The sequence below is a fragment of the Lissotriton helveticus genome, chromosome 10 (genome assembly GCF_964261635.1).
Source record: "Lissotriton helveticus chromosome 10, aLisHel1.1, whole genome shotgun sequence".
In the NCBI taxonomy this organism is placed as follows: domain Eukaryota; kingdom Metazoa; phylum Chordata; class Amphibia; order Caudata; family Salamandridae; genus Lissotriton; species Lissotriton helveticus.
In genome coordinates, this window is record NC_136071.1 from 66262018 (window position 1) to 66287121 (window position 25104).

Below are 25104 nucleotides of genomic sequence, written 5' to 3' on the forward strand. Positions count from 1 at the left end.
TGCTGGTGAGCCACCAGCAACTCTCTTCCACTCGAGCTGTCACTAACTGTCACTTTGCTGAACCCCTCCTCGAGCATGGAACCCAAGTACTGGATTCCATGCTCAACATTGTACCCAGGTCAAAGAGGTGAATACTACATTGGTTTTCCCCTTAGGGAAAACATACTTACTATATGCAAAACAACAACAATTCATCAGGAAAGAAATCGCAGCATCACATAAATATATATAAAGGAAAATGATACGAGCATCTAGATATATGAATGACAAACACATGCACATTAAATAAAACTAAACACTAATGGAGAAGAAAACAATTCCCTAACAAAACACACCATAAGTAATATAATAGAAGAAAACTAAGGGAAAAATGAACATGAATAACAGTACCCTCAGAATATTGTAAAAGCATTATCTCCGGAACTGCAAAGGTACCATCCTTGTCCTAGTGCTACGTCTGGCACATCCATCTCTCCTCCCTTCCATCACTCTCTCGGTACCTCGATCACTATCAACACACCCGTCGTTATTTTCCACTTACACTCTGGTCAATCTGCTGGCATTCCACCAATGGCTTCCCTCAATTTGTACACCATTCGCATTCACTTCCATAACCCTAACAGGTGGTCCAAACTTTAGTTTGACTTTCCTCACATTCACAGGTTTCTTCATAAGCACAAAGGGGCAGATTTATGAAGGCCCTGCGCCGCCGGTGCGTCACTTTTTCCCATGTTAAAATTGACGCACCGGCGGCGCAAGGCCTTCATAAATCTGCCCCAAAATCCCCAACCTCAATTTCAAAACGTCTGGCTCTTTTTACTACTTCAAAATATTGTTTTTTCTTGAATTGGGCCAGCTCTACATGCTCACGCACACTGCCATCCGACAATTTCCTAGGTTGAACCACTTATTCATCAAAGCCGGACAAAAACTTGTGGTCGCTCTACGACCATATAACAACTCGAACGGTGACACAGCAGTAGAAGCACGAGATGTTGTGCGATAGAACCAGAACATTGTTCTCACCGATTTAGTCACACCATTTTTGGTGGGGACTGCCCCCTGTATGCACTCCCCAACACTCAATTCATCCTCTCCACTAGACCATTTGTTTGGGGATGATAGAGCAAGGTTTTTAGAAGTTTTACCCCACTGGATTTCAAAAATCCCTCCACTTCACTAGAAACACACTGGGTTCCATTGGCATAGACCATCTTAGCTGGAAAGCCTTCTTTGAGAAAAACATCTTTCAAAAGTTCAACAACTGCTCCAGCTGTGACCACCCTCACAAACTTGACTTCTGGCCATTGTGTGTAATAATCCATCATGACTAATGCAAATTTTGATGAAGGTGCCAATTCGTGAAAAGGTCCCACAATGTCTATTCCAACTTTTTCTCGACATACAGATATATGCACAAATTAGGATTACCAGTTACAACTTCATAACTTTGTACCACCATGACCATGTCTCTCTGATCCTTAGTTATGTACATTTCATCCCCTCTACAAATGCCATTGTCCGACACACATGTGACAGATGACTGTTGTTTAGTCTTGGACGCTTGACAGACTTTGGCAAAGTGACCCTGCCTATTGCACAATCTGCAAGTAATTAACCTTGCTGGGCATTGTCTCCCGCCTCTGCAATGTGTGCAGTGTCCACACCGAAAGCAAATGTTTGGTGGAGAGACAAACGATGTTGGTCTGTTAGGTTGTACTGGCAGTACCCTGTTATCTTGTTTGTTATCTTTCAAATCGCCCACCTTTCGTTTTAACCATTCCTACTGGATCACTACTCTGTTCTTCCAGTTCTTTAATAGCTGACTGCAAAGTTTCAACACTTTTGGCAACTTTTATTGTTTCATCCAACGAAGGATTGCCAATGGAGAGCAGTTTTTGTTTAATAGATTTATCAATGCAATGACCAATTAACTGATCCCTTACTGGCTGATCTGGAAAGTTTTCGAATTGACACTCAGCAACTAGACTTCGTAACGCTGTAATACATGGGCCCACATCTTCTTCAACATTTTGAGTACGGAGGAAGAATTTGTGCAGCAACACGACCAAACTCGGCTGAGTATCAAATCTAGCACTACGTTTCTTGACAGTTTGTTGATATTCATCTAACTTCTCCTCCCCCGGAACTACAGGTTCAGGCAAATGTTTCAATATAGCTCTTCCCTTCAACCCTAGTGCTTGTAGAAGAAGGTACCTCCTTTGTCTGCCCTGAAATGAAGTGCACCAATGGCCCTCCAAAAAGTTTTGAACGCATCTAACCACTGTTTCCAATGTATGGGAGGCTCACCTGGCATTGGGGTTTAAAATTGACTTATCGGCAATTGAAGATACCTTATTGCTTGTTAAAAAATAAAACCTCCACAGATAACAAAAGGGCTGTGATATCATTTCAACTCACAAGGAAAACAGTATGCACTCCAAAACGCTGTGCAGATTAGTGTAGTTGCAGTGGTTATATAGATCAGCATGGAGCATACAGGTACCACAGCTGAACTGCTCACAACAATCTTTTACAAATAACACCAACTAAATGCAAATGACCTCCAATATTGATGTGCAGATCAGCGCTGTGAAGTGCTTAATGGTGAGGAGGTTAGCGTCAGCTTTCCCTCCTAAACATGATACAGGGGCCACACACCCAAGTAGAAAATGCACTGCGAATGGATGACCTGCAATTTCACTGTGCAGATCAGCGTGACAAAGTACTTACTGATTTACCTGTCTGCGCTGGCTTCGCCTTCTCAATGTGTCAGCACACATGTCCAAATAACGCTTAACGCTGTCTGTTCTTGCAGACTGACATTCACTGCTGCACTTGATTCGCTGTTTCTCACCTCCGAGAAGAATAACTCGACTGCAGCAATTCAGTGTGTGGTCACTTGCTCCATGCCTCCTCTCACACAGCGCTTTCGGGCCCTGCTGCGACATCACAACATCAACAAACTGTTTCTCTGTGAGCCACGCAGCTGAAACGCAAGACAAACCACCGTGAGTTACCAGACTTCGAAGAGGCACCGACTCCAACTTCGCTCTTCCGTAGCACCACAATCTGTCTCTGTGCGGCAAAACCCCCTATACAGTTCATTTTCAATAAGGTACCACCTCACGACGTGGATGGGCTCTGTGGGTTTGTGTGAGTAACTCGCCAGCTCGTCTCCAAAATTCATGTTGTTATCAAAAGATGAGGTATCACAAGAGTACAAGGTGAACTTCTGTACTTCATATGTAGTTGCACTGGCGAGCCACAAGCAACTCTCTTCTACTTGAGCTACCACTAACTGTCACTTCGCTGAACCCCTTGTCGAGTATGGAACCCAAGTACTGGATTCCATCTCACATTCTACTCAGGTCGAAGACGAAGAGGTGAATACTACAACTTCCTGCTGCAGAATTCAAGCTTTTGGCAGCTTAGCTTTGATGAGCCAAGTTAGAGGGGCGATCAACCAGTTTCTTGCCCTGGTGGCCTCTCCTCCATGTTGCAGGTAGTTCATTGTGAGTGGGCCATTGTTTTGTATTTGTGCACCCAAGGTAAGTCTGACTGTGAGTCTTATCTGTCCTGCTGGATGTTCTCGAGACAGTTAGAATCTTTAGCGAAGAGTTAATACTGCTAAGGGTCAGGGTGGCCATCAGGGGTTTAAAAACTTTCCTCAAGATCTTCTTGAAGGTGTTGGCAATCATAGCATAGGCAGACTCCTTCCCCAAGGCCACCTTCCCATAATCACCCATAGGAGGAGCTATGGAGTTCACTAAAGGGATTGCAGATATTCTGCTGGTGCCTGTCATTTTCTGCCATGTAGAGGTGGGTCTATTGCTGGTTTTAGCTCTTTTTTGGAATGGAGAGCTTGCATTATCATTATGTGCACTTTGGGTGGCATTAGAGTCAATCCCTATGTTCGAGACACCAGGCTCTCAGGTACCCTTATCAGTGCTTTGAGGACATGGTAGCTCAAGTTCAGTAGTGACACCACCAGGGAGGCGTGTTTGTAAAGTTTTCTTCGCAGCACCCAGCCTCTCCTCAACACACTCAAACTCGCTATGAATTGCCCTCATTGCTGTTGTAAGAAAGCTGGTAATTGTGGTGGCCAATGGGGACTTTTTAGTAGTGAGCATTACAGATTTGTTTTCTCTTCCACATTTTGGCTTACCTTAAGGAGGAAATGGAGCCTGTCCCTGGTGAGTAATTTTGCAGATGAAGAGTCAACACCCCATTGAAATATTAAGCATCAAGAGGTGCGTGGTTATGGACAGGCATAGATGGGCCCGCCCGCACACATCCCGTGCTGCGGGAGTGTCACTGCTGAATGCTGAAAGCAGATGTCCCCACATTCTGTGTAATGGCCAGCAAACAAAGAGATTTCACTGCATCCACCGCTGTGGGAGTGTCACTGCCCTTAAAAGGGCCACCTGGACCAAGCAGAGTTGCCTGCCTACCTCCTAGCAGGATAATGTAACGCTGAATGCTGAAAGCAGAAGTCCCCACATGCTGTGTAATGGCCAGCAGACAGATTTCACTGCATTCCCGGTACCAATTTAGTGACTTTTATGGTTCACTCAAATAAGGATTGGAGTTGTTGCTTGAGTGGGGCTTCCACCACTCTAATCTAATAACTTAGGGGCCTATTACCAACAACTAGCGATATTTATCGCTAAATGGGCATAGCGAGTTTTATTTTATCACCAAGCATCGCCGGATTTTATCGCAGAGATAACATGCTATTAGCGACGTTTATCTCTAAAGCGATAAAATATCCGGCGATAGCATTGAAATGCGTGAATATCTCTGGGAATCCAGCGATATTCAGGCATTAACGCCAATAGGTTCTTAACCTGAATATCCAACTTCCATTGGATATACAGGCTAAGAAGTGGTCTGAGGAGGTGTTAGCTTTTTTTTTTTTATCGCTACCCCTGCCTTGCTAATAGGTGATAGCGATGTTAGCGACTGCTTGCAGTCGCTAACAGGTTGGGTACGCCCATTTTGCATGTCATTAGCGATAAATATCGCTGACATGCAAAGCGGGCCCTAAACCGCTCGCTATCGCCTCAAAGCTGACGCTGTCATCAGTTAGCGACAGCTTGCTAATAGGGCGATATAATTATCGCCGCTTAGTGGCCGAAAACAGCCGCTAAAGTGGCGATAATCTAATATCGCCTGGCTTGGTAATATGCCCCTCAATTTCTTACACCCACATACTGATTGACTCATAATTATTCATCTGGACAAGTGACAAAAGATACCAGCCCTAGTGGAAACCACTTCCATGTCAAACACAAAGGAAGAATGGGAAAATCATGTTAAGAAAGGATGCGTAAACACCTCTTTTTGCATGTTGTTTTGAATAAATATGTAAATCTGTACCTAGAGCTGAACTGCACCATTTCCTTATAGATACGGTGTAGTTTTGTTCTTTCCAGTTGACACAACTCAACACAACAACTTTGCTTGCTGCCGTCCACTTTTAGTAAATGTGGGCCTTTGGCCTCACCCGCAAAGCTTCAGTCTGCAGGAGCTGGTTTTACCTAGTACCCTCAGTGATATTCCTTATACTTTTTCTGCAATGGCTGTCATTAACTGTAGAAAAAATCCCTTGTCCATCACTGGGCAAGAGCATGCATAGAAATCCACAGCTTTCTTTAGTGCTCTTGCAGCAGAGAATGCTGGTCCCCATCTAGAACCGCTGAGAAGTAGTACCATTTTCCATGAGGTTTTCTGTATATTATTACCTTCAAATACTTGCCTTATTATTTAAATTTAAAAAAAAGAAAATTAAAAGGAAAAGTCGGAGAAAAACAACCAGAGACTTTCCACATTTTCTAAGTTTCTGAACATAAACAAAGGGAGCAGTATGTATGAAAGCTAAAACCAATGCATTGCTCTTCCTAACTGCATGTTGTCATTTGTATACAGATGTTGCACTATCTGAAGAATACACGCAGGAAGAGCTCAGCGGCAAATGAGGCCTTCTTCGATGCCAACGGAGACTCCCCACCTTTCCTCGATCTGTTGTACTGGCACATGACATCCAGCAAAACTAGCAGCTTTGTCAGAGTGGGCACCTATGATGGAAGGGCTCCAGCTGGCAACCAACTCACTATCAACATCAGCGCCATTCACTGGGGTGGAAAGTCCGCCGAGGTGAGAATTTGGGCAACCTTCTTCCTAGCAACCAAAATAATGAGATTGTTTCTTAAAGTATGTCTTCATGGGCCACTTACACAGTGCCTGGGCATATGTTAAATGTGTAATGTCCTATGTATAGGGCCGTTAACAACATATTTACCATAAACATGCTAGTGGGATTAAATATAGTCCTGAAGAAAGCTTGGGATCCCCTCATTTAGGTTAAGGACTCCATATGGCGCAAACCTGCAAGTGCACACAGTACATATCTGTACACTATTTCCTCTTCTCTGGCCTCATGTCAGAAGGCACTCAAGGAGTCATGTCCTCCTATTTTCCAGTGGACTCCACATAATGTGGCTGGAATTCCAGGGACTGTAACATGTTATTCACCGATCAATTCCTTACAGCAGGCCCAGATGATCATTGTTAGAACTGGGGGTCTCTAGTTGGCAGAGGTAGGTACCACCGTCCAAATAGGGACCCTTGCTTCTAGTCAGGGTAAGGAGGAAACCCTCTGAGATAACCCCTGGTCACCCTCTAGGTAGCTTGGCACGAGCAGTCAAGGCTAATCAGAAGGCAATGTGTAAAGTATTTGTACCAACACTCACAGTAACACAGTGAAAACACCACAAACTGACTCCACAACAGTTTAGAAAAATAAAGGTATTTAATCTAAACTACACAAGACCAAAACAACAAAAATCCAACATACACAGTTCAAGAATATGGTTGCGATAAAGTTCTTTAGGTTGCGATACAATAATCCACAGTTGCGTGAAAAGTTCACAGTTGCTTCCCGTTTAGCTCACAGTACCTTTAGTTGCGACAAAGTTCCAAAAGCAGAAGCTGGTGCTGTGGAAAACAAGCGATGCGTTGCTCCTGAGACCTTGGGGAGGCGATGCGACAACCCCGCTGCGGCAGCGGGCGTGTTGCGACGAATCAGGTCTGTATGGGGAGGAAGGCCACTTGTATGGATTCCAGTGCGTAGGTTCTGTAGGAAGTTTGTTCTCGCAAATAAACGATGCGACGATCTCGTAGGGGCTGCGACGATCTCCGGGGCGACGATGTGCGATCCAGCGGTGATCTCTCTCCCACAGATCCTCGATGCGATGGCTCTGCGACGATGTTCGCAGCGACGTGATGCGGTCCGCAAGCAAGCGGTGCAGCGTTCTCATCCAGCGACGACAGGCTCTGCGACGACACTTGCAACACTGTTAGACTTCCCGCACCGATCGGGTGCGTCCCACAAACGAAGGATGCAACGGCTCTGACAGCAGCAACAGGCGCTACGATGATCTCGACCTTCGTAGCGGCGGGAATTTCCTCGCACTGTCGGGGATGCGCTCCGCAGCGAGGGATGCAATAACTTTTCTGTAGAAAAGTCTCTCAAGCTTAGTTTCCAGCTTCCCAGCACAGGTACAACTTCCAGAGGCACCACACATGGGCCACGCACTCCAGGAAGGACATAACTCTCTAAGTAGAGCTCAGGGGAAGCTGGGGGTGAAGTCCTTTTGTTCCTGGGACTTCAAAACAGGGAGACAGCTTTTCTCAGGCCCTTGGAGATTCCTTCAAGCAAGGGGACACAGCACAAAGCAAAGTCCTTCCCCTCTCCTTGGCAGAAAAGCAACAGCAGGGCAATCCAGCAGAGCAACAGCTGGACAATCTTCCTTCTTCAGTTTCAGCTGTCTCCTTGGCAGAGGTTCCTTCTTGATTCCAGGATGATCTAATTTCTGTTGTCAGGGGTCCTGTACTTACACCCCTAAAAGTCTTTGTTCTCTTTGTGCAAGTGGACCCTGAGCCCGGTCTGAACCAGTTCTGGGTGTCCCTTGAGCACTTAGTTTTCCTGGCTTCTCCTTTCCTTTCAGAGTGAGGGGCAGGGTCGTCAGCCGTCCAGCAGGAGGTGGAGCCAGTTTGTGGAAGGCAGGCACAGCCCTATTCAGGCCCTGGTGCTATCTACTCCCACCTCTCTAGTTGCAAATGCAGTCATTCAGCCTAGTGCTGACCCAGCCAACCTCCTGGGGGCTCCCCAGCCCCTGTCTTCCTCAAACCAGACAGTCAATACACAAACAGGCCAAAGCACACAGAAGGGTCAGACAAGAGAACAGCAACTTTCTAAAAGTGCTGTTCTCAAACACAGGATTTAAAAACAACCTTTCCTAAACGATGTGTTATTAAATTCTGAGTTCAGGGATACCAGACTTTTATGTCCTATCTTGTTCCTATGGGAAGATATGCTGGTAGCCACTGTAGCCAGCATTCCCCATGTTAGCCTATGGAGCAAGATAGCCTTACAATAGTGAAAAACAAAAATGGCTGCAATTCACTACCAGAGCATGTCACATGCACCAGTACATGCTCTATCTTTCACATACACTGCACCCTGCCCAGGGGGGTACCTTGGGCCTTCCATAGGGGTGACCAATGTGCACAAAAAGAGAAGGTTAGGCCTGGTCAGTGGGGACACTGACCAGGAGGACATGGCAGTTCACAGACTGCACACAGGCACTGCGGTGGCAGGCCTGAGACACCATTTTAGGGCTACTCATGTGGGTGGCACAATCAGTGCTGCAGGCCCACTAGTAGCATTTATCATCACCAGCCCTGGCACACCCAGTGCACTTTACTAGGGACTTCTTGGTGAATCAAATATGCCAATCATGTATATCCAATCATCATAACAATTTACACAGAGAGCATATGAACTTTAGCACTGATCAGCAGTGGTAAAGTACGCAGAGTCATATTGCCAACAGCCACGGGTCAGGAAAAGTAAGGGAGGAAGAAGCGAAGAGTCTGGGGATGACCCTGCAAGAAGGGCCAGTTCCAACAATCATTACACATGTAATCCTGGCCCCCTGATATACCGCCATAAAAACTTTGTCCAGAGGTTTTCATTCTTGATTTCTGTTTTTGGATCAGTAGAGAAATAATTTACCTTGCTTATCCAGGCCAAATCTTTCTGGACGACATTTTAAAAAATGGTAAATGTGTTGCAGTTTAGGAACCATGAGACCTATATACTTTATTTTGGTTTCAAAACATAGGTTTTGGGGTCACATAGTCTTATAGAGACAGCAAATGACTCCTCAGAGCAAATAGAGGAAGCGGAAAAATGAAATAAATAATAATGGCTTTAGGGGCATATGCATCATTGCAAACTGCGGTCGCAAAGGGGCAGATTGATTGAATCTGCCCCTCTGTGACCGCAATTGTTGCATTTGGGATGCATCATCCCAAATGCAAAAATCGCAATTTAAGTAATCACAAAATTTGCGATTAGTTAAATTGCGATTGCATTTAGGGAATCACAAATTGCGATTCCCTAAATGGAATGCATTAACAAAAAAAATATTGTGATATCACAATTAAGAAACGCAAATTACCATCAATTCCAAGTTGATGGTAATTTGGGAGAACTTTGAAAAATGCGCAAAAGTGCATTTTTAAAAGTTCCATGTTGCACACATACATGCCCTTGGGGTATGTGTGTATGCAACATGCGATAACACTGCAATTTCAGGGGTGCACCAGGGTGTCCTTTTGGCACCCTTGAAATTGCCTGCGCAATTTGCGAGTACCTACTTGATACTTGCAAATTGTGCATGCAATTCTCATTGATTTTGAAGGCCTCAAGGCCGATGTGTATGAATGGGAAGCAATTCCTTGATTGCAAGTCGCAATTAAGGAATGCGTAGGAATCGCAACATTTTTTGCGATTCCTACATGCATAAACAATTGCGATTCCTAAATTGCGATTGCATAAAAATCGCAATTTAGGAATCGCAAATGCAAACTTTGATGCATGTGGCCCTTAGATCCTATTATGTATGCACCAAACAATGTTTATGATCTGAAAATGAAAATAAAATAATGTTTATCACTCCTGTTATATTTTCATAGTTTACTTTATTTATTTGTTTCGGCAATCACTCGTGGTACATTTTCAGAATGTTGAACATTTGAGAAGAGCATAATGACAGGGACATCTTTTTGTAGCACAGGTTTTGCAAGTACATGTACATGTAAGCTCTGTGGATAGAGGCTTTAGATATTTTGTAGGTTTTATCACCTCATCAATATCTTCCCAACCAAGTTCACAACTATCTTTTTCTGCATATGCATGATCCAAGCCATTTACACATTGTCTGATCAAGTAGAATGCTCTTTTGATGTGCCCACGCACAGAATATGACATCAGTGGATGGTCACATAGCGGGACTAATCTCTTGAACTCACTGTACCAAAGATCATGAAATGTAGGACAGTGAGATCTCATTTTCCACACATGCACATGGTCTTTTTTACGTCTTTAAAGTCACATTCTTCTTCTGTTGCAGGCAATTCTTTTAGAAACTTCACAGGTTCAGCAGTTAAAGCTCCAAGCTGTGTACCAATTTTGCTCATAGTGTCATCAATCGTAAGAATATGGTCCTTGATAAGAACACTCTGCATCTCTGTGTCAAGTTTATTGTACAGAGTATGAAGAGGGATTAAGTGTCTTTTCTCGCCTCTTCAATAATTTATCATTAGCTCTGACAATCATTGACTTATGAACATTGCAACAAATCTAAGCTGACGAGTCCAGTCGGGAGCTTGGAAAATCCGGGTCTGAGAATAGCGACATAATGAATACAGTGTGGCGAAATTGAGAACTTAATCTATTTGCGAAATTGCAACACTAGTGGGAAAAACTCAGCGGGAATCTGAAATCAGAAAACTTACTGCTGACAAGTGGGGATATAATGGAGGCAGGGGAGCCAAGGGCAGCGATCGGCCGTGGTTTAGGCGGTGGAGGACGCGCTGGAACCTGGAAGGAGGGAGGCGCTAACAAGCTGCGGCACACCCTGGCCCGGAGGTGTATGGGCGGAAGCGGTTACTGTGTGCCGCAGCAGCAGGAGGGCCGCCGACAGAGTGCCTCTGCGAGGAAAAACTTCGATCCAAGCTGAATTAGGCAGGCACAGCGGCAGTGGTAGCACTAAAGACATTGAGATCGCAAAGGAACCTTCAACACGAATAAAAGGGGCAGAAAGAAGCAAAGGCTCTCATTGATGTCTCAGGGTAAATGAAACTGGTTCCCGGGAGGGGCAGGGAGAAATACGGAAAGACCTGTTATGGGGGAAAACATCAGGCAGTGGAACGTTGATGAATGTAAGGGGGAGAGAGGAAATCACAGCCCTCCCTGACACAGGGGTGTGAGAAGTTGGCCTGGTATATGATGCTCACTAGTTCTAGTGATCACCTTGTACCATGCCAAGCAACCCTTATGATGATTGGTTGTAAGTTAACCTTATAGACCAGCTATCCTAATGGTAGCATGGACAAAGCAGTCTTAGGCTAAACTCTGTAAAGGCATGTGAAGCAAGCTGTTTTACCATATACACTCTCCTTGAATATCAAATGAAAGAACACCACACAGATATATATTGAAAATATATATATATATTTATTTACTACAAGTATCCCCTATACTCTTTATGAGCACAGAAGCAAATGTGTTAAAACAAAACAGGGTTTAAATGCACAAAGGTTGCACAATATGGATAGGCCCCGGTGGCCCCTAAAACCATATACTAAAATAGTGGTATAAGAACCACATATCTAAAAGGAAGAAGGCCTAGGGCCTTGGAAATCACTGGGACTTCGAGGAACCAGCAATAGTTCGTGACCAGGAGGCCCACGGGATGCGTGTGCAGTGCTTGAAGTTACACGCGGGCGCCCATAGACTTTCAATGGGTGCCTAAAAAGTACAAAGTTACTGCAAAGGGAACCTTCCGGATGGACCAGAACCTAACAACTTAAAACCTAGACACTAGAGATGTTTCTCTCAACAGGAGCACTGGAGTGCAAGCGTTACTTCACCCACAGGAAGCGGGTGCATAGGGTTCAAAGTGCGTCGGGTTTCGTCGTGCGGTTCAATGGAGCCTGAAGATGAAGGTGCTGCAGGCGGCAAGTCGAGAAGAGTTCCGGTGGATCCAAGGGTGAATCTGAAGATGTGAAGACCTGAAAGCAGAGGGGACAATGTTCAAAGTCACTAGCCAGTGACTACCATGGAACCAGGAGGGAACCAGGTGATGTTGGGTGCCAACAGGTGAAGAAGGGAAGCTTGTCTCTGCAGCCAAGTGGACACAAAGAGGTCAGCGATGTCCAAGAGTTGATCACGAGCTGTCCCACATAGGCTCTCGCTGATGGCGGTGTCGGCAACTTGATTGAAGCAAAGAGGCCTTGGCAAAAGCAAGCCACGCAGAAAGTGAAGAAAGCTTGTTACTCTGAACAGCAAGGTCAGAGGGGCTGCTCCTTTTTACAGGAGCGAGGGCCAGTCTAAAGCAACCAGACCAGCGGTGTTGATTGTAGATTTTGTCGCCAAGATGGCCACTAGCCAACGGGCCAGTAACCGGGATGACGCGTCGAGTGGCAAAATGCAAAAGGGCCCCACGCAGATTGTGGAGATGCTGGGGGACTGATCTTCGGTGCAGATGCTGCTCGGTGGTGAGGCTTCTCAAACCCCAAAGCACAGCATTGAGGGTACCTCGGGTGCTGCACAGTCAGCATCTCAGGGGTCTTTCAAGATGGCCGGTCCCACGTCTCTCGATGCCTCCACAGGTATCTTCTTTTCAGGGACTGTGGATCGGGCTGTGAGATGTCTGGGAATCCAGGTCTTGTTTGGCTCTGGGCTCGGGCTCCGGCAGGAGGCGGCGGCAAAGCAGACGTCGAGTTGCTGGATGGTGCCTGTGTTAACAGGGTGGTCACTCCTTGGCCACAAGGGAGATTCTCTTCAGTCTTCTGTGCAGCAGAATGTCGAAGTCCAGTTTTCTTCTTAGTTGCAAGTCGAGTTCAGGATGATCTGAAGTCTTAGGACACAGCTCCTACTCTTAAACCAAATCTAGGGGCCGGATTACCTGCTAGGTCCCTCCTCTGGGTGGGACCAGGAAGGGGGGTGGTTACACCCCCTTTCCTTTGTCCAGTTTCGCGCCAGGACTGGGGCTGGAGAGCCCCAAGACCGGTTTGAACTAGCATATGCAGAGTGACACCTTGTGTGCCCCAGGCATGTCTCATTCTTTTCAGCCCTCCCCAACCCACTACACAAAATCCTGTCTGGAGTGGTGCAAGCACCTCCCATGACTGAAAACCCTTTGTCCAAGCCTCCCAAGCTGGAAAGGAGGTCAGACTTGTGTCTGTGGTGGCAGCATCCATTTTGTGATGCTGAGGCTCATGTTTAACTTTACCCGGGTTTCAGGTTAGGTACATGTTGTGTCCCTCTAGAAGGGTGGAATGCTACCCCCATCCCCAGAACTGGCGAGGGGGTAGTATTCCAATTCGTATGACACCTTACTCGACATGTTTTGATGAAGCCAAACCAAAGATAGCTTTTAACCGCGAGGTTATAATGGACTTAAGAGTATATGGTATGGCAGTATCATGAAACAGCTGAAGGACGTTGTTCCGAAAGCTGCAGACAGGCTCAGCTCATGCCAGAGCACCATCTCACATGAAACCAAGCACTCTGCCTCCAGGATTGTTGAGTCCTTCCATAGGAGTGACTCATAGGTTAACATGTGTCCATATAGGTTAGATATAGATATACTATACCTAAGTAAGAGGTGATTACACCAACTTACCCCAGCTGAGTGATCAGCCAGTTGTGTCAAATAGCTAGGCCAGGTCAGGGGTGGCACAATACATGCTGCAGCCCCTGGTAGGCCTTGGATACACCTATGCCCTGGGTACCTAGGGTACACTTTTACAGGGGCCTATAAGGTGAACCAGTTCCAATTGGTAATGCACCTAGAGTGCATTGGCATTAATTTAGAGCGAGAACAGCAGGCTGTGGGTCTGATTAGCAGGCCCACAGCCACATTAATTCAGAAACCAGTTAAGCAAAAGGCAAAAATTTGGGGTGACCATAGGATAGCAGACCCTACTCTCCTACAAGGAGGTCCTTACAAACAAAAGCTATTGCCTCAGAAGTAGGAAGGAAAGCAGTTTCAACACCCAAGATCCTGCTAAGGAACGAGTCAATTTAGGTTCCAATTCTGTCAAAAAGATAGAGAGAGCACATGCCTCTGGACAACCTCGAGCCCCCCTGTCCCGGGCAAGCAGGAGGAAATTAGGGGCCACCCGCCCTGACAAAAGTTTAAAAAATCACTCCTTCTCTGAGGTCATATTTCAAAATACAGGAAAAAACAGGTAGGGCCAAGGATTGTGGAAACAGAGAGAAGGGCAGTAGGATCAACAGAGACATCAGGAAAAATGGACGGTAGTAGGTATAGAGCGTAGGAATCACCGGATCCCTGGGACTCAGTCACTGAAACCCAAACCCCAGCAGCTGCTGCAGGCGCACAGCAAGCAGAACAACAAAACCCTCCATTGCAGATCAACACGGAGAAATTAATGGCAGCCTTGCTTGTGGAAATGAGGACCAATTTCGCAACATCAGAATGAAACCAAATAAAAATTCAGGAATCGTGTGAGGCACTGGACCAGAAGATCAATGCTCTAACAGAAAGAGTGACAATTGTGGAGACGACAGTGGACAACATAAGCAAAAAAGTGCAAATAAACCAGAAAGCGATTAAAATCCTAAAAAAATGCAGAATCGGAAATCAGAGACAAGATGGAATCATTGGTTAAACAAGCCAGTAGAAATAACTTGAGGTTACTCAACATACCGGAGGGCCTAGAGGGGGAGGATGTTAGGAAATTTACAATCATGTTGCTGGACGAGACATTCCCATGGGCAAAGGTGAGTAACCTTGGCATATGATATTCAAAGAGTTCACCGTGACCCGTTTGGTTGAAGGAAGTTGCGGAAGAACCCGAGTAAGATACTAATTATTTTTGAAACATACGTTCTCAAAAGAGATGCGTTTTCCCGTCTCACTACGGATGATGCGGGAGAATAAAATGCACAACATCTGTGATCCTAAAGAAGCGGAATGCCTAATTGATGAGATTAGAAAGCAACAAAAAGGCCACAAGTAAAACAAAACAAAGTATATTTCTCACTCGCAGGATGAAGGGCTCAAAATGATAGGATCCTGTCCAGAAAAGAAATGGGAGGCTTCTCCTAGTGGGGTAAGGGCAAGGGTAAAGGGAAAGAATCACTAAGTAACTCTTTGAAAAATAAAATAAAAATAACACGGGGTGGGGAGCAAGTTAGGGGAAAAATAAGAAAAAAAGTCCAAAACGTGCGATGACAGGGGAGATGGGATCCAGGAAAAGGAGAAAAAGGTGAAAAGTGCTGGGGGAGTTGTTAGGGAGAAAATAAATAAATAAATAACCAATTATGAAGACAATTAATATATTATCATGATATGTAAACGGTCTTAGAATAAAAAGATGCAGACAGAAAATGATGGAGTACCTGAAGGCAATAGACAGTGAGATTATTATATTACAAGAAACCCACCGCTTACAAAATGAATGGGCAGACATAATTAAACATCAGAAGTGGGTGGATATATATGTATGCACAAACCAAGAATGTTGCATGAAAGGAGTGGCCATCCTTTAAAAAAAATCTCTTAAGGCAAGAATTGACTCAGCAGCGGTGGACGCAAAAAGGAGATGGGTGATGGTTAAAGTAAGGATTTTTAATACCTTAAATACAGTGGTGGGCTACTATTGCCCTAACATAGATGGTTCTCAGAAGCACTCAGGCTCGAGAAACAATCTTGCAGATACATAAAAAGACAATGGCGCCAAAATTTTGACCTAACACAAAAAACTAAATATAAACTAGCACTAACCAAATATAAAGAAATTATAATTTCAGAAAAAAGCAAATACTATCTTAATCAAATTGAAATATCACATAACTCCAGCAAACAGCTTTTTCAGGTAGTAACCAGACTGTCAGGATCCAATCCAACCCCCCCTTAACCCCCACTAAAACACTCTGCAATTCCTTAGCCACATTCTTCCAAGAAAAAGTCAGCCACATATATACCAACTTCGCAGCTAATCAATCTACCATCATCCTTACCGCTGCTCCCATCGATTTCACCAACACATCTAAGTCCATCCTACCTGGCACCACAAAGGACACCACCCTTCCCACTCTTTTGGAATTCACCCAAATTACACCAAATCAAATCTTAGGCCACATTTCCTCCATCAAATCGGGATCACCCAACGAACCATGCCCCCCGCTGTCTTAAAACTGATAGCCGAGATTATCGCCCCATCACTAGCCAACATCTGTAATTTAATGTTCACCACGGGAATATACCCTTCCATCTGGAAAAAAACTGTCATCAAACCTCTTTTAAAGAAACATAACCTTGACCCCACAGAACCGAAAAATTACAGACCAATCGTCTGTCTCCCTTTTTCCGCCAAAGTCTTTGAAAAAGTAATAAACTCTCAGTTGTCACACTTTATCTATGAAAACAACCTCTTAGACGACACGCAATTTGGCTTCAGGAAGGGCCACATTACCGAGACAGCCCTCCTCAAGGCCTCAGACGAGATCAGAATGATACTCGATCGGGGAGGAGCCGCAGCTCTAGTCCTGCAGGACCTCTCAGCTGCATTTGACACGGTCGATCACAACACTCTTATCGACCGTGTCTCTGCAATAGGTATCAAAAATAAAGACAAAACCCTTCTCCATTCTTTCCTCTCTAATCGCTCCCAATCAGTAGCCATAGGCAACTTCCAATCCCTACCCTTCACCCTCCCCTGCTTTGTCCCTCAAGGATCCTTGCTAAGTCCGACCTTATGCAATATATATGTGTCCGACTTGGCGAGGGTCATTAAGTCTCATGGTATGTTACTCACCACATACGCCGATGACACCCAGCTAGTACTGGAAACACACAATGATGGAGAAAAAGTTGCAGCAAACTTTCAAACTACAATGCTCGCAATAAGCACATGGATGGCTAACAACTGCCTAAAGCTTAACTCCGAGAAAACGGAGGTAATGATCTTTGGCAACTTCTCCCCTAGCTGGTCCCCACTATGGTGGCCAGCAAACCTGGGCCCACCCCATCCCCCGTCACAAAAGTCAGAAACTTGGGCATCATTTTTTATGACAAACTAACATTTCAACAACATGCCAACAACGTTGTCTCCTTTGCCTTCTACACCGTCAAAATAATAAAGAAACTCCTACCCTATCTCCCATCAAGTGCCGGTAGAACTCTCATGTCCAAGGTGGACCACTGTAATGGCCTATTTCTTAACACCCAAGAAAAAGTTCTAAACAAACTGCAAATGATGCAAAATTCAGCAGCAAGGATCCTGACCAACACCCCCAAATTTAAACCCACATCGAATATAATACGTAAACTCAACTGGCTGCCAATCAGAAGCCGTACTGAGTTCAAAGCCCTGTGTATCGCCTCTAAAGCAGTAAATAACGCAGGACCCGAATTAAAAAAAACCCACTATGGGCCTCATTTATGAAGGCCTTGCGCCACTGGTACGTCACTTTTTCCCATTTTAAAAGTGACGTACCGGCGGCGCAGGGCCTTCATAAATAAGGCCCTATGCCTTTACAAGCCTACCAGACCCCTACGCTGTTCAGCAGCTAACCTGATAAACGTACCCAGAACAAAAAAATCATCTAGGGGCGACAGAAGATTCACATTCGCCACAGCTCGACTCTGGAACACACTCCCCCTCCACATTAAGATGGCCCCTTCTCTCCTTGCATTCCGCAAACAACTCAAAACATAGTTGTTTAACCGATAACACGCCAGCGCCTACTCCGCCTCTTTATCAACCATTCGTTGCGCCGAGGCACCTACGGGTATTTGCAAATAAATGAAGAAGGCTGTCAACATGTTTATTATAACTTTACCCTCTCTTTCCCACAAGTTTGTCCATTCATTTTGAATTTGTCATCTCTGAAAACATTGTAAATAGAAAGAACTGCATAGAAAAACTAGCTGCCATTGAGCAACATATTCATTTTTATATGTCTAACCATTGGAGCTTTTCTGTGATGTGTGGATCGTCTGTCCCAGTTTTATCTCTGGAGGCACAATATTGAACCTTCCCTCTCTGTCCCTCTTTGTCTTTTACCACAAAATATCTTTGGATGAATTTTCTGTAGAGCTATGATTTTTCCATCTCTAGCTTATTCACTCCTTCCAAATACCAAGACCCATACCTCAGGTAGTATATGCAATCAAATTAAGGATATATATTAATCAGTGACTCCGTAGTCTTCACATGCAGCTCCCAATCATCCTCCCTGACTGGGCAGTTTTGCTTCCAAAGATTTCAGCCTCAATAAGTATGTTGTTTATGCCACATCCACTGAGATTACTTCCTGCACACAGCAAGGCAACATTGGTCATGTGAAAAACACCCATCTTTGTATAAAGATCATCGGATTCTACTAGATTGCTCATTAAAATGTCAGCTACAATATGGAAAAGACCTTCATCACAGAAAACTGCCAGTATAAGCTGATCTTCAAGTTGAGTAAGTACATTTTGGAAACTTTTTAGAGCTGTGTATACTGTTGTGGTGCTTGTGAAAGGAGATGATGTTATTTCAACCTTCTTTAGTGGTCACAGCATGAATTCCAGCCCAGGGAGGAACTGGCACTTCTTCATCCTTCAGTCTGCACCAAATATGCAATATGATAAATTCAGGTAAATCAGCGCTGTGGACCGCAGCATCAGGTAGAAGAAGATCCATGCCCTCAGCCACTTTAAAACTTTCAGGTAGACTGGGATGTGTTCATGGTGGGAAACAACCTTTACAACAAAACTTTTACAACGCAACATCCATTACATCGCATGCCACAACGAGCTGTTTCTGAGTAGCGGCTTTTGGAGATGTGGTACCTTGTGTTAAAGGAGATGAGAAAGTGAGTGACAAATGTAAAAGGAAAATGAAAAATAGGAGAACATCAATGTGATAAAACAGTGGTACAAAAACTACAATGGAGAGACACAGTGGTGTTGAAACATACACTATGGCAAAACATTAAATTAATTATTATCACAGCAAAGTTACCTTCTCCGGGTCAGTGGTGCTATGCTGTGGTGCCTAAGTTAGAAGCGGTACAGGTTTCAGTGCAGTTTTTCAGGCACATTCTAGCCCTGTCCCCTTTTCGGACATAACAGTGCATCACCCAACAGGGCGCACACTCCTACCTCCTTCCTCCTTTAATCACACTCACAGCCGAGTTTCCTTTTGTTCACTGCTTCCTTCTTTTGGGCACTCCACTGATCTTGCAAGCTGCCGGGGGCTGCAAGGGTGCGGTGATGGTACCATGCTGCCCATTGCTATCGCAGCAGGGCTGCACTTGCAACAGAGCATTTGGGGGTACAGAGCAATAGGAGGGTTTAAGAGGGCTAATCAAAGATTTTTGGGCTCAGATCCTATGCACAGAGGCATGGTGAACAGTGCGGTGAATGCTGGGTGGACACAGTAACACAGAGGAAGCCCAGTTAATCACTGATTTTGTCTTTTTCAAAGCATGTCATCATCTCCCTGAGTCTGACCAGAAAGTGTATTTGGCAATCCATTCATCAGCTTCCAATCCGTCCACTTAAATGAACACAGCACAGGTCCAATAATGAACTGGAACTCTAACTCAGCATTCTTGCAAACGAGTAGCACAGGGGTGAGCAGACCACATCGGTACACTCTACTCAACCAGCGGTTGCAGAGTTTTTGTTGACGTCTGTGTTCCAATCAGAGTGCAGAGTTGGCAAACTCCACAAACTCTGCAGGCAGAGTGGAGTTCGCCGCCCCACCCAAAAGAATTGCCCAGATTGATAGCGATACTTGAGGCAAGAAGTATGTTGACCTACACACACACTATTTAATGAGCTATTGAGATCATTACTTCCAAATTCAGCCACCCATTGCCTTTCAATCATAACAAGAGAAACCACCAATTACATTTAACTGAGTATCTCCTTTTTTTAAAACCACAAATTCACATTGCACCAATATACACCTAGAGCACCTCCACCCTACACCTCACATCGACATCTCTTGCACAAAAGACCTCCAGCAAAGACCCTCACCAGAAGGACCCCTCGGGCATCGCAGCATTGGTCCAACGAGGGGCTGCCGATAAGGAAACATGCGAAAAGAACAACTGATGGACAGATCGCTGATCAATGTCAAACATTCCCCCCAGTACAGAGATCTGGGCCTAAATCCATTGGGCCTCATTTATGAGAAATGACGCATCACTGCGTGAAAGCAGCGATGCGTCACTTCTCAGTGCGGACTCCTTGCGACATTCCTGATGCGTCATATTTAATGTATGACGCATCATGTCGCAAGGAGTTACAGATACGTCAGTATTTCTGACGTATCTGCAAGCGCAAAAGTGACGCATTGCTGGAGTGTGTCACAAAATTGATTCATCTCCAGCAATGCGTCCTTTCACATGGGGCAAGCCCCATGTGAAAGGGCCTGTGTCAGTCTTACGCGTGCTGTGAGGCAGGCGCAAGATTTTGACGCAACGGCGACCTAAAAGTGACGCAGGGAAATCTCATAGATTTCACTCCATCACTTCTACGACCCTTCCTTGCGTCAATACGCCACCCTTGCATACATTATACCTGGCGCAGGTATAATGTGGTGCAGGGGTTCACAAAGTGACGCATCTACCTAGATGCGTCACTTTGTAAATATGGCGCAACAAGGTGCATTTTTTACACCACTGGTGCATCACAAAAAGTGACGCACTGGCGGCGTAAAAGTGATGCACAGCCTCATAAATGAGGCCCATTGTTTTTTTGCTCCCCATGCCATTCCAGTTTAACCTCAGCTATATGCAAATCAGTCTGGACTCTATTCCCCATGGGATCACTCCAGCCCGAACTGCGAGGCTAGGTCTTCACTGGTCCAGAAACAAGCATCCTGGGACCAGTTTTGGGGCATCATCCCTCATCAGCAAGTCTAGCTTGACTCCATGTGGATGCACCTTATGCAGAGCTCGCAGACTTCCGAAAAACTTTTCCCACACTTGCATTCATCAACTTCAAGTTGGCGAGTGAGGAAAATCCACCTCTCTGGGAGATTTTTTCTCATTCCCGATTGTCAATATCAAGTTGGCGAGCGCGAGCGTGGAAAATCAACCTCCCGATTCAGTGGAGTACCCTCACGATTCACAGCTCTGTGAAGATCCCATTAAAATAGGTAATGTTTGGTATAAAACAGCCTGTCTTCTCACCCCTGAAATGATTCTCACACCCTGGGTGACGTGGCATGCACTCAGAGGGCACCTTAGATGTTACGCCCTGGTTGCCCCGAGCTTACAATGTTCTGGTAGATCAGCCCACGCTTTCCTACACCTCCTGCCGCCAAGACAAGATTCTGACCTCCTGACAGGCACTGTGATCACTCCCAGGGGTCAGAGACAAAGGCTGGGCTGAAAGGAGGCCACATATCCCTCCTACCCAGATGGCTAGTGAATTTGCACATCAGAGAGGTGACCTTCAAAGGCTACGCCGTCTCTGATATGCGTCTGAACTGTCTTGCTGAGAAGGAAACAGCACTGCCCTCTCCCCAGGCATGCTTGTACCCGGGCAAGGTGTGCAATTAGCTATGCAGGAGATGTGCACTGCCAGGGAGGCCAGCTGAACCTGTAGAGGGAGCAGCCTGATCTGTACACCTAAAATGTAATTCTGCAATCTTTGGAGGACAGATATAGTGTGCTCCGGGGAGAAAAGGGGACCTGCACCACTGGATATGGCCACCTCAGGGGCGGACTAGCTGCAGGGACTAGCTACCCATTGGCTTCTAGCTCCCACACACCTAATTACCCTAAAACTTTGATTTAAGGGACACCCTTACACTAGAACCTGAGTGAACGACCCTCATCCTTGGCCAAAACTCAACACTCCGAAAGAGAGGGAGCTTTGAAGAATCCAGAAGCACCCTCAGTCTTCACTGGACTATTGGTGATAGTCCCCTGCAAACCGGAGATAAAAATGCTCACAAGATCCCTCCAAGGATTTCCCAAATCCAGGTGGTCCAGTGCATTGTGGGAGTTGTAGTCCTGCCTGCCCCAAATTCTCAGACTGCTACGTTACTACGTCAGACCCATTGAAGTTCCCAAATCTTTTCGTTGTGCTTACCACTTTTAAGGCTTGTTGGTCACCAGTCAGGTAACTCACCTCCACACTCAGTGCTGATGCAACAGAGAACATCGTGCAAACATCATTCAATATCAGCAGCTGTGTATCTGTTGTGTTTTTGCATTTTATTTCTTGCAGCACTGTGTAAGTGGTAAAAATGGTAGCACCCGGCTCCCATTCAACACCAAGGACAAAACAACTCTGCACCCATTTTGTACGAGCTAGGTAAAATTGATCTTACTGTTTTGATCTGATCCTGTGGGATGCATGATCTTATAAGGGTTCCAAGTACCTTGACCTGCAAGTGACCGATTGTCCCTAGTGGATTTGCCATTGACCTCAATGTTATTTTGTCTATGAATTTTACCTCACTGATTTAATATAGCTTCAAAGATCTATAACTCACTCATAACTTATATGTGTGATATCCCTTTTGTTTTTTATGTAAAAATGCAAATAAAAATACACTCTATTATTTTATAAATAGGTGTCAAATTTATCTTGAGTAATGTCAATTACTTATTATCCATGTTGGTACTCTGAAATGCTTAACATGTTTCTCTGGTAAAGGTTTACTGCTCTTTGCCACTCTACCAGAACTGAGCTAACAATTTATTAGTGTGAATCCAAGGACCATCTTTGGGGTTTTGTGATAGTATTACATGGTAAGGCCACCCAGTCACATCACATAATATTCCACTTTTCTACAACTTTCTACTGTAATATGCTGGCTGTGAATTTGGTTTCCACCAAGGGTGTCCTACCTGCCTGACACTATCAGCCTAAGCCTATACCTAATGGGGGAGGGAGTCAGAGAAGAAGAGCATGGCCATTGGAATTATAAGTTAATAACATGCTACAGCTGGGCTGCCCCAAAAACATTCTAGAGAGTAAGCAGATTCTTCAGCATGGCTCCATTAATGTTGCATAGTCAGGTATCCATTGTGCAGCATATGATATATACATATCTCTATATATATGACTTGCTCATCAATGGCAGGTAATTCAATTTATAACCCCTATGAAGTATCTGTTTAGTTTCACTATAAACTACTTTAAACCAAAATCATGTTTGAAATGATTGAGTTGGTGCTCTGGGCTGGCATTGATTACCTAGCTATGAGATGTGATGCATGGGCAGGAAAAACTTGGCCCAGGCTGTAAGACTAGTATATCTTCAATCGTCACATCTATTTCCAAATTAAATGGCCTATGAAATTGATGCCCTCAAAGCCTTTTTTGATTGTTTTTTTGGTTTTGGTGGGAGGGCATATTGAGGGTGGAGAAGGTGGGAAGGACAAGACGTTGAGGAAAAGGTAGACACTGGACTTTGAACTTTTTCAGACATTTTATGGCTTGGGGAGGGGGGTGGGCCTGCTGTGAGTAGGGAGAGTGGGTGTTTACTCTTACAGTAAATGGGCCTGACTATTTTTCCTTTGTCATCATCATTATCTGTCTTTTCTTTGCTAGTTAGCATAGTATAGTATTTTTGAGTGTTGCTGTTGACACAAGACTGGGACTCAGAGCTGCCCATTGAAATTAATTTGTCACACCTTATACATCGACTTCTCATCTTAGACTTTTTCTACTTAGAGTCAATTGCCATGTATGTATTCCTCAGTAGGGTACTTATCTCTTCCAGCTGTCCAGTAATTTGTTATACTCCACCATCCTAGTGGCACAATCCAGCAACAGATTAGTGATTTAATTGAATTATGTTTCACTTGACAATGTTTTGCAGCACTTAGCTCCCAATCTATTATACTGTATAGTAGTTTATGTAGTAGTAACTGCCCTTGTCCTACCCTCTGTAACTTTATCACCCAGTAAGGGCTCTCCAACATAACACAAAAGTTAGTATTTATTCTCTCATTCCAAAGACAACTTCACTACTAAGTCATCACCTAAGTCATAAACTATTTCTTCAAGTTTGCTTCAAGTTATTGCCTGCATTATTTAAGCCATGGTACTAGTCACAATCCTCCAAAGCTTTATTGCATCCTTTCCCACAAGGCCTTCTTAATAATGGTGGTGGTATTAGTGTTCTTTTGCTAATAATAAAAACACCGCAAAGCTCGCATACAGGTATTCCAAATGAGGGAAACTCCAACTGTTGGATTATTCAGAAAGATTATTCATTACAGGCAGCTAGACTAAAAGAAATCACAGAGTTAGTGGGTTATCAAAGTCTGGGACCAGACCACAATGACAAAATACTCTTACGACAAAAAACTAGCAGTAGTAACTCCTAAGCAATGCAGGGTCTAATTTTGAAAAGATATTTCAACTAATCTTACAAAATTCTCGATTGTGTAGTCAGGACCCAGGACTCAGGAGAAGGGTTAGTTACTCCTTGTTGCATAGATTCTGTAAACATTGGAGGGCCTGAAACACAAAGATAAAGTTAGACTTGTATCTTTACTGACTCTTGTTGTGTAAGTTTACGACCAGTAACGTTTTCATCAGTAACTTTATGAATAGTACGTTTGCAAGTACTAATATCCGCAGTGAATTGGTGGTGTTTTCCCCACATCCACCTTACCAAATGTGTGATCCATTTATGGTGTACATTTGTAAGTCACAGCTCAATATATATCACACAGCCTGGGGGTAGAGGGATAGGGGTTTGATGTATGGATGGGAACAGGAAGTTGGGAATAGCTGTCACAAAGACAAACACTGCACAGCAACAATATTCATCAGGTCAATGAGCAGCACACCATCATCAAATCTGTTGTGGAAGGAAATGAAGGAATGACAAAGTTCAGTTGATGCATTGCAAACAGGCGTTCAACCCCAGAAGCCCAAGGTATATTATCTAATTGTTCTGTCATCTAGGTTTGAAAATGTCAAATTATAGATAAGTGAAACACATTTCTAAAAAACATAATTG

The 25104-nt window shown here is 44.6% G+C and overlaps 1 protein-coding gene across 1 annotated transcript in view; it reads left to right on the top strand.

Moving 5' to 3' along the window:
* LOC144783924 (extracellular calcium-sensing receptor-like) overlaps positions 1–25104 on the top strand; it is a 135973-nt gene that overhangs the window by 90579 nt on the left and 20290 nt on the right. The window contains exon 3 of the mRNA XM_078662659.1: positions 5932–6159. Within this exon, the coding sequence (XP_078518785.1) occupies positions 5932–6159 (228 nt within the window). The remainder of the gene's footprint in view (positions 1–5931; positions 6160–25104) is intronic.